General features: G+C 33.6%; 1 protein-coding gene across 1 annotated transcript in view; it reads left to right on the forward strand.

Annotated features, from left to right (window-relative positions):
- Positions 1-1,365: 1,365 nt before the first annotated feature.
- LOC127854139 (NADH dehydrogenase [ubiquinone] 1 alpha subcomplex subunit 9, mitochondrial-like) overlaps positions 1,366-11,331 on the forward strand; it is a 30,935-nt gene continuing 20,969 nt past the window's right edge. The window contains exon 1 of the mRNA XM_052389146.1: positions 1,366-1,500. Within this exon, the coding sequence (XP_052245106.1) occupies positions 1,467-1,500 (34 nt within the window). The 5' untranslated portion in view covers positions 1,366-1,466. The remainder of the gene's footprint in view (positions 1,501-11,331) is intronic.

Raw genomic sequence — 11,331 nt, forward strand, 5'->3', positions numbered from 1 at the left:
TTGGTTGTCACTTTCACGTCCTTGCAGGAGCGGACGCCATTTCAAGGTCTACTGACTAATGGGATTGTTTACCCTCGGGACTTCGGTTAATAAACCATTGCCCGAGCACACTGCTTAACATTAAAAATCTGCATTTAAAAGGTCGAAAACGGCCATAAAATGGACAGCCTGATTTTACTGGGCTGTACCATTGATACAAATATAAAACTTTGCAGTGTTGGTGCGGTGCTTTAATAAAAATCTAGTAGTTTAAAAATTTGCTTTACACTGGCTGAGCCTAACACTGTTAAAAAGCGGCGTTTTTATTCGTTAATAGACTTTTAAAACGATGGCGCTGATTGGCCGAAATTTCTTTTTAAGAATTTCAAGTAGGTCAATCAGAGCCAGGCTTTTAAATACTGTCAACCAATGAAAACGCCGCTTTCTAACAGCTTTAGGCAAGAGATTGTCCGTTAAGTTTATCGAATACGGCGTTTTTGCTTTTTGAATAGAAATGTACAGATATTTTTTAACCAATAGATTTTTATTGAAGCTGACCATATTACAGCCGTTTTCGGCTTCTTAAACGTAGAGTTTTATGTTAAACAGTGTGCTAGGGCAATGGTTTCTAACCGAAGTCCCGAGGGTAAACAACCCCATAATGATGATGATAATTATAATCAATTAATTGCTTTGAATTGACCTTTTAATTTTTTTAATCCGTAAAGTTATTAATTTTTCCTTAAATTCCACAAATTCATTTCATAAAAAGTTAATTTTTATTTTTTTTGCTTTTACATATTATTAATATCATTGAGTTTAATTATTAAAATATCAATAATTTTTTTATTACATTTGCTAATTATATTATTAATAATGAAATAATGTGCAAGGAAAGTGCAATTCTGTTTAATTAGTCTAAATTAGTTATTAGTAAAAAATAAAATATCAGTAACATCCAATAATTTGATAATACACATATGAATGCATGAAAAAAATAAAATTGATGACAGTTACAAAGTTTATTTATTTATCATATTTAACTGTTACAAGGAAAACAGTTTTGAAATTAATGTAAATGTGATTATACCATTTTTCAATTTACCAATTGACCCTATTTAATTGGAATAAAAACAACAGAACAGAACAGAACAGAATAGTTTATTTCGACTTAAGCATATATATAGCTCATCGTCATAAGTTTACATAAATATTCAATAACAGCAACAAACAACAAGGAATAGTACATGTACGTTTTCGTATGTCCTACATAAACTGTGATTATATATGAATGATTATATTTTATATGAAGTCAATATTCTTAAAAACAGATATCGTCCGGGACATGCTTAGTAGGGACGGGCTCCATCTAAGCATAATGGGAACCGGAGCAGCTGTGTCGTGCGTTGAGCGGACGGTGAGGCAGCGTTAAGCTTAATTAATTAGTGGATTGTTGCCTAGTTTGGAACCAGTCAGTGAAGGGCAAAATGGCCGCCTTAGTTAAATTTACCAAGGCCGGAGGTAAAAAAAAAAGATTTTACAACAGTTTCACTACAAAGAAAAGCCATGACAGTTTTGCCGCTACTCTAGCCATCACGTGCATATCAACAAAACAAACACCTTCTTTTATGGCATTTTCCTACCCAGCATTGTGTTAATCGATTTCAGTCAATATTTCTCCTAAGTGTAGCAACACGCAACAGGCTGAACAGCCACATATTTTTAATAGTTTAATATCTATCTATATATACTGCCAAGCCCCCTTTAGAGCATTATAGGCAGAGGTACTCCTATAAATATGAGGTCGATTTACATCGACCTCGTATCGTTTAACGTTATTTTGCAATAGCATCGTTCCGACATGAATTCATGTCGGAAGCTTTAACGGCATCAAATTCATATAACAGCACAGAATAATAATGCAATAAATAATTAAACATAAAATATAAACATTATTTTACTAATTGCATTAGAAAAATGTTTATACAAACTTACAAGTAATGATAGTCCAGACCTTAAAACACTACCACTGTTCAAATTCCATATTGTTGCCATATAGCACTGTGTAAATTGAAAGTTGCATAATGTTACTTCATTGGTCGGTTATAAATACATTGTTTCTCTATATATAGTATTCGATTTAGACGAAAATAATAATTTACGTGGAATGTCATATTAGTTTTCCATTAAAACTTTGATCTTGTCGTGTGTGTTTATGGACGTTATTAATTATGTTATACTTATTTTTGTATTTCATTAAGAATTTGAACGTGTAGCCCTTTTTGTTAACTGTTTTTAGCAAACGATTCGCGGCTTAATAAGACACGGAAAATAGTTAAAGCGACACTTTCATTTAAAGGTTTAATGTGAACAATAGTAAATGAAACCTTTTTTGGTATTAATATATTTTATTGACATGTTAAATTCGATACTTGAAAAGGTGTTTTGTCTTTAAAAAGATGTCGCTGATATTGTTAATTTCAATAACTGTTAATATGCTTAATGTTGTATAAGAAATTGAATAGTTTCACTGAGTTGTATGCCCGCCTAAAATACGATATCGTAAAACGCGCAACGGTTAAGAATAAGGTCTGAATAAGTTTAAGTATTCAGATCCGAATATCAGCAGCTGTGCCAGCTGGGAAGCCCCGTTTTGGCTTTAACAACCGCAAGCGAAACAACATACTTTTTTAAGTCGTGCACTAAGACTCCATGATCACAAGTATAGGTCCCTGCTGTGGCGTATGACACCATATTGTTATTTAGTATTGGTCGGCACAGTATCTGATCATAACGAGATAATTGGTTTGTGCTGAACTCAGGGGCAATAAAACCACAGATCTATCAATAAACAAGATTATTGAGATATCTTTTATTGAACACCGCGATAAAAATGCTCAAACCACGGACTCTAGATTACACGGATAAGAAACATGGCAACATTCTCAGAATCATCACCGCTATATGTGTAATCACCTAACAATTCGTCTAAAAATAATTTATATATTTGAGTTGAAGACGATGTACTGCTGTATAAGTCTGAATAAACTATCTGTCTGCATGTCTAAATCTAAGCCGCCATCGTCCCAGTGAAAAAAATCTGATTTTGAATAGTTGGACATGATGCCCTGATGTCAAAATACAAAATGACCCGCGTAACACCGACCGTGATTTTCAAGAATCTTTAATAAATTGATAATTTAAGGTAAATAACATTTCATATAGTTATACATAATTCCCTTGTTGATAATTAACAGCAAACGATGAATGTTTTTGACACCCATTTTATTTCAAGTATGCATGCAAAGCCGAATAAAATCGAGAGGGTCCGCTATAAACGCTGTTTCATCATAAATATAACACCCTTTCTGTGTTATAAACAAGAGCTGAAATCGTTAATTTATTAAGATTTATTTATAATAAGCTTTATTGATATGTTTCGTGAGCAAAATACTACAATATATTCCATAAAAAATATATTAATCATGGCAAAGGAAATTCAATGGCCGGTTTCTAAACAAAAGCATAATCGCCAAGACCGTAGCATCAGTTCAGTGCCTTAGGAACGCGCGCTACTTTCTTCCGCCTTCATTCCTTAATTACTTTAGTTTTTAAACAATTTTTTTTCTATCGTATACAGAATTCTATTCTCCTAAGCAAGATGTATTTTTTTTAAACTGAACTCCAAATATAAACGCTACAAATTGGTATTAAGTACGAACATGTCAACCGTAAATCTAGATTCTAAAACTCCAAAACGGAATTTTTTGCCACATTTTGGGAAAAAAGTATACTTTTTGGGATTGGGAACATAGCGAATTTCGGCTATAAAATCGGGCAAAAAAACCCTGGATAGCCACAACACGGTAAAACGCGCGGTGGTAAAACATAAAATGTGTATTTCTTGTGTTTATCTCGCTATAAATCCATTAATAACAACGGGAATATACTAAAACGTATATTTTTTGAAAGAGGAATTAATAAGCAACAAGATAACGTATAAACCAATAAAATCGGATGAATAGTTTTTGCATAAGATTGAATTTACTACAGTAAGGGTCAAATACTCGATTCATCTCCTATCAATATACACTCCGTGATACAACTGGTAGTTTTAACACATACATATAGGTTTCATTTAATTAAAGAGTACAGAAAGCTAAAAAGTGATGTGGTTTGTTGTACAACAACAATTGGTTATGTGTAACCTATTCAAAAAATAATTTCGTTCAAGATAATTCAATGCAATTCTATAAACGACAAACACACTTCGTGTGTTGTGTGTGTTTATTTTTAAAAATGTACATAAATGGTTTAAAAGCACAATTTTTACACATTTAAGAGGTAATCCCTCACATTTATGTCTAATTAATGATAATTTTATGCATTAGCAAAGATTTAACGAGAAAAACTGAAGTTTAAGTTGAACTCAATTTGCTATAGGAAAACGACGGTAGCCGTTTAGACATAAGCGGGGTAGCTTACGTCTAATTATTTGGACTAAGGCAGAGGGACATTATCGAGTCCGTTTCCTGGGAAGAACCAGTACTTGGTGTCTATGGAGGAGATAATGAGAACACTCCCAGAGTAGGGAGCGAACCCACAAACTCCCGATCTAGTGTTTTTCCCAGGCCATTTTAGCGTGGCTAAAAGCCACGCCAGCCTCCTGGATGGCCACGCTGCCCTTTTCAAAGGCAAATTTCACCATGCGCCCTTTTTTTCTGAGGCAAATTTCGCCACGCTCCCTTATCAATAACATCTTTATTGCCTTAGGCCTAAATTAAAATTGAGTTTGTTTGCCCTTTACCGACCGACCCACTTTTACCCCCCGACCCAAAAAATTTTATTGCGATTTCTGAAAACGTATTTTTTTTATTTTCGTTTTTTTTCGACGATCATAAAAGAGCCGACTGCAATATTTATTTGTGCACGAATTTATATCCCTGTCTATTATTATCGCCCCTGACCGATCTAGGTCGCTCCGATTGTTGGAATTTCATATGCCCCAGAATAGACAGTAATGCAAGCGTCTATAACCAGCATCGCGATCGGCGGTGTTCTGTGAAAATGGCCGAACGACATCATACTTAACTATTGGTTCGCGAAAGTAGTCGGACATATACGAGTTTACGTTCGTTGTACACATGTTGTTAACGTGATCCAAGATGGCAGACAATTAAAAGAAATAACGATGCTCAGGGAGGACAAATGACTATCGAATTTACGACGGACATCATATAATTAGTATGGATTCATGAAAATTGGAATGCAGTCTACTCGCAAAGAAAAATACATCTAACAGTTACAGGATTATCGTTCGAAAATGCAAAATAAAAGACAAACATGATTTAATTTATATGCAAGTGGATCTGTGTTTAATCAGATTCATGTGCATATTTTGCTTTATTATGTTTGCCACACTAAACAGTTTACTGTAATGGCATGTTAGTGAAATGGATATGTAAAGGTAAACTTATTTAATATCAGGGCCCTCAATCCATTTTAAGGGAAGCGGGTCGTTACCCATACCAGGGGGAATTTTCGCGGCGTTTCCCTTTTTGGGGGATTTTTAACTTACTCTCTAATTATTACATTTGTACATGGTTGCACTATATTCATTGCTTATTTCATAATTTAGTACGTTTGACAAGATTAAATTAAATTTGAATTGAGATATAGTAATCATGAAACATCTATCTAAAAAAAAGAAAAAAAATTATTTTATTTTTTTTTAGGGGGAATTATTCCCCCCAAAAGGGGAAAAAAGTATACTTTTCAAGGGGGGTGAATGCGGCCGAATTTTGGCGTGGATTTGACAGATTGAGGGCCCTGAATATATTTATGTCTCTTAGTTAACTGCATCGACAACACTCAAGTATATATGTTTAAAGCGTTAACATATCCACAAACTGAAACTAACACCCTTAATTTAATTCCCCAAATCAAGTTTTCATGCTTATGTTAGTTGCAATAATACAACTCTCAGCTATTGACCCTCTGAGCTGTATGTATGTACTCATAAAAGCTCAGAGCATTCAAGAAGAAATAATGCTTTATATTAATGTTCAGTTTGCCCTTTTATGAATTTACTTTGCCATGCCTAGACTATGCACTAACCGGTCAAACACTTAAAATTGGGGCCTGTAAAAATTTTAACTGGCATGTGAATTGTTTCTCCTGGTGGGCAAGTCTGGCCTGTAAAATGTGACGGTCTTTCGCCATGTCTGAATTTTTCCATTAAAGGCTTTGGGCTGTCTATCTACACCCCTTCAATGCTTGTTGCATGCTAATTAAGCCCAATTTAAGGGAAAGGTTTAAGTTAAAAATAAAAGCTGTCTGGCTGTTAAATAATTACAAATGCATTTGAGCAATTAACATCATATAATGAGCAAATATTTGATGTAATAACACACAAGCATGCATTTGATATTAATATATGCAAGAAACAGCAAACAAGATAATGTTAAGCTACATAGGGCTTCGTACACTGCAACAGTGCTTTAATAACAGTGTTTTAAATATTCATAGACTATAAGTGTATTAAAAATATAATTTCTCAAATAAAATAAAATAATTTTCCTACCTACCTACCCACCTGTAAAATTTAGGGCCGGTAAAGGGCAAACGAACAATATTTTAATTGTGGCCTTACGATCTAACTTGGTCCGCAAAATCAGCGTCCTTGATTGTCTGTGACGCTCCGACTGTGCTTGATTTACTCGAGAGACGTCAATGTCTAATCGACTATATTAAATTGAGCAGATTTTATCTATAACAGTGCTCGATTTATAGGTAGGTCTTACTGACTGCTCCAAAGCTGTAAATTAGTCATGCGTGAATAACCCCGTGTCAGTATCAATCGATAATGCTGGAGGCTATGTTATACCAAGCGCACTTTTCGCTCGGCAATGTGTACTCCTCCACGATGTAATCATTACTTCGGAGACTTTTGATGAAAAACTCGATGTTATTCTCGTGGCAATTGTGCTTTGCATGCATTATTCAGTTATATCGAAACATATATTTTTACACATAATTACATTTAAATTCACAAACAAATTTATTCTTTATCGGTTTCGTCTTTAAGATAATAAGATCTAATTATTGAAATAATTACTGAGATGTATACTAATTTAACAAAATGCGAATCACGTATACGATTTAACGTTGCTATGCGAACCTGTCGCTTACATCATTTGACATTTTATCAACATGGCGGACTACACAGAATTAAATTGTGACTTGGCAAAAATGGCAAATAACGTCGTAAACGATCGAATTAACGATGGAGATTATACATTAAGAAGGAATTAATGAAATGTCTGTGATAATCAACGATGCATAAAAATGTTTTAGAAAGCAACAACATTATTTATTTATTTGTAATCTACTCGGTGGATGTATGTCACGGAAACGAGTGTTTGCATATTGTTAGCGATCAATTTACTGGCAATGTTATTTTAAACATCTGTCGAGATTATTGTTAGAAAATGGGATAAGACAAACATGGTTTCATTTATATGTTTGTGGATCTGTGTATAATCAGATTCATATGCATATATTGCTTTATTATGTTTGTCGTGCTGTACAGTTTATTGAAACAGCGTGGAACTTTAAACTACATTGCAAGGTAAATATATTAATATAAATCATAGTAAGTTAAATACTTCTATTACCATTAAATGTGCTTGTTTATATGTTATTTTTTCCACAACTGCTTCTGATGCGATTACTGTACATGTTTCACCGTAATTCAGGTATTCATGGAACGTTTTTGCCCTTTTTTGCCTAAACTGCGCGCTAAAATGCCCTTTTTGAAAGTAATGCGCCATGCCCCTTTGCCCTCCTGGGAAAAACACTACGATCGCTAGGCGGACACCTCATCCACTACACCCAGTGATTCATTTTGAAATCTACATCAATGAGTCCTTGGGACTCGCATATTTTGAAACAATGGGTCCAAACTGAAAACAATGGGTCCCAGATTGTGTCTTTGTAAATTCGTAACAAATAATCTACATATGTACTTAACATGATACGCCTTAGCCCGCGGCTCTTTTATGCAATTTTACAGCTAAAAAAAAGAAAAAGGTTTATAGCAAGTAAAATCTTTATATGTTTTACGTTAAATAACAAACAGTGAAACATATAACATCTTAAACAGAGAACTTTTAACTTATTTAACAATTTGGACAGACTAGAGTTTAAATAAATTGGTTGACTAGTGTTTATAATTTTTTGGTCAAAATTATCCCTTTCAAACAGTGTGACAAAAGACAATTTCTGCTTTGGTCAAAAGGTTTACACCTTCAATACAGATTTAGTGTAACAACACTCATACTGTATTTAAGATGTATAGCCTTCTCGCCTTGTTTTTTCTTCAAACAGGGAGAGCTTTTTCCATAAATTCATTCCTGAAAAATTGCACAACTTCACTCTCATAAGTTTGTCTTGTTTCCCTACAGTTAACCTGTTCCTGAATTTGGTCAAGACCTTATTCTGTACATAAAAACCCCTCCCACATCCTGCAGTATGAACAGCAGAAGTCTGTGTTGTTATATGTACTTACATTCTACGTTACATAGGACGAAATGCTGTACAATCTGTATCACTATTATGTATGTACCATATAAAAATAAAAGATGCTATTTATTTCAGAACTTGCACATTTTTAATTGTCACTTTAGAAAAAACAAAAATGATCAATTAATCCAGAAAAGAATAATAACATCGCTTTACAATATAACTGTCTGCGCTCACAACAGACGAACACAAATTGTGTTTTCCGCTGTTTATTCTTCACATTAAACCACATGTTTTACATCGAGGCTGCGATATCAATAAATATCTACACACTGAGGGAGTTTAAATTGTTGAGGATCAATTTTGGAAACCTTTTTGGGTGGCATTTTCTTTGTTTACCATCCGGGACAGCAAATTAAACGTCCAATGAACTTTTAATAAAACGCTGTAACATATTGGATAATTGATATATTTCAACCAATCAAAATACGCGTATTACATTCTGAATAATCTTCCGTTCTACTTTTCAAAACTGTGTTAACATGTGTTTCGCTTATCTCCACGAATCAAACTCGGTATCATGTACAACTTTGACGATGTTGAAAATCAGACTTTTTAAACAATGCGTCCCGAGTACATGTACGCACATGTTTGAGAATGATGCGTCCTCAGAAAAAATGTGCGTCTGGCACGCGGGACGCACATCAAAATGAATCACTGTACACCACCGCTATCTCTAAATATTATGTACAAAATTATATTTTTTCTGAATCTGTGACTTGTGAGGAAAATAAAAATGCATAGTTTGACCATATAAACAGAAAACAATTGACGGAATAGAAGTTGAGAAAAAAGGCTATATAAATTCTGCTGTTTTTATTTTTGCATAAAAATCTGACCCCCATATGTTGTTTCAGCAATGGAAAGCACTGGGAACTAAAACTAGTGCTCTATTTGTATGTCAGTTATGTATGAACAAATTCCAACTGAAACATTCAATCCAAGCAGTTGAATTGGTTTATTTTTCGCCTATCAAAGACCTTCGGGGCGTGTGGAAATATCAGAAAATATAGAAATAGCAGAAATAAAAATGATTTGTCTCCTCATTTCAATATAAACTATCTTATAAATGATATCAATAAATATGCATCAATAAATATGTTTGAAGACACACAGCATACATATATAGTAATAAAATAGTAATACACATGAGTATATGGTTTACAAATGCAGTGATTTTTTTATCTTTGAGTCCTGTGTCCTAGACTCACAAAAACCTCTGGGGATGCAAAGTTTCGAATTATGTCAATCCCAAAAATGCATTGACATTTCTAAAAAATAATATTGTTTAATATTTTGACTCATTCTTTCAATTCGGGGACTCATAGATTTGCAAGTTATTGAGTCCCAGGACTCAGATGAGAAAATTTGTAAAAATACCACTGCAAATGGCAGTGATTTTTTTTACCTGCTAGTCCTGCGTCCTGGACTCACAAAAACCTCTGGGGATGCAAAGTCTTATTATGTGAGTCCCAAAAATGCGTTGAAATTTCTAAAAAAATTATATGGTTTAATATTTGGACTCATTTATTCAATTTGGGGACTCATAGATTTTAAAGTTATTGAGTTCCAGGACTCAGATGAGAAGATTTGTAAAAATATCACTGAAATGGTATTGCTTTTCCCCACCCACTACCATTATAATAGGATAAAAATATTTTTAAATGTTATTCATGATTTTTAGCTTGTTTATTGCTAGATCTTGGCTCATCAGTAGAATGTATTAACAAGTAAAATAAATGAAGAAAAGTTTTGAAAATTAAAGCCTAATATCAATAATTCATTAATCTATTTATTTAACAAAGTTAATTTATTACCATCTCTTTTTTTTATAAGTTAACTGGTTACTCAATATTTGACACGAACTAGAACTAAAATTACTAAGTCAAGATATGTGGTCCTGAAATAACGTACTAAAATGTTAATTTGATAACAAGATGAGTTTGTGAGACTGCTACAAACATTTGCATGCCAAACATGAAGTTGCTATCTGCAATGGCTCAACAAAGCTTAAGTCTAGACAAAACTCAAAAGTTATGTCAAATGCCAAAATGTTTAAGTTGTTTAACAAACTGACAGACAATATGTCTCCCCCATGTGAAGGGACATACAAATGATGCTTTCTACGATAACAAAGTTAAAGAAGTTACACAAATCATTGTGATCGTTGAAAACACAGGTACGAATATTTTCGGGATGAAAGTGGTCGGAATATAAATACAATATTTTACAACAATATACACGTAGTAACAGTATTTTTTTTATTGCTAATGGTATACTAATCTGATTTGAAACAAAATTGACATTGCAAATTAAATATTACCTCGATTGCCTCGCAAATTGCGTGTTAATTTGCTGTGTTGCGCACATGAACTTTCGCTTTGGGAGCAGGTTACCTCCCCTGACAAACTTTCACTCGCTCTTTTCAGCTGAGGAATTAAGTATCAATAAGTATTTTAATCCCATAAAACTTGTATGAAATAATTTTATAAGGAATTCGTCTTCAAGAAAATCACGATTTCACTCGCATATATGCCTGCCAACTTTATCATATGGCCTCCTAAAGAATTCCGTGTTAGTTTTTTCCCTGATTTTTTAACTTTCCAGTTTCGTTTTCATTGAATACATCAACTTTAACCCCTCCCCTTTGCATAATTTAATACATTATCATTCGGAATAGTAGCATTTTTTCGCTAAAACGCGTAATAGTAATTAGGGGTCGTGAGGTCAGAATTCATTTGCATATCTGAAAATTGTCTCCCCTGATTT

The sequence above is a fragment of the Dreissena polymorpha genome, chromosome 1 (assembly GCF_020536995.1).
Source record: "Dreissena polymorpha isolate Duluth1 chromosome 1, UMN_Dpol_1.0, whole genome shotgun sequence".
Lineage (NCBI taxonomy): Eukaryota > Metazoa > Mollusca > Bivalvia > Myida > Dreissenidae > Dreissena > Dreissena polymorpha.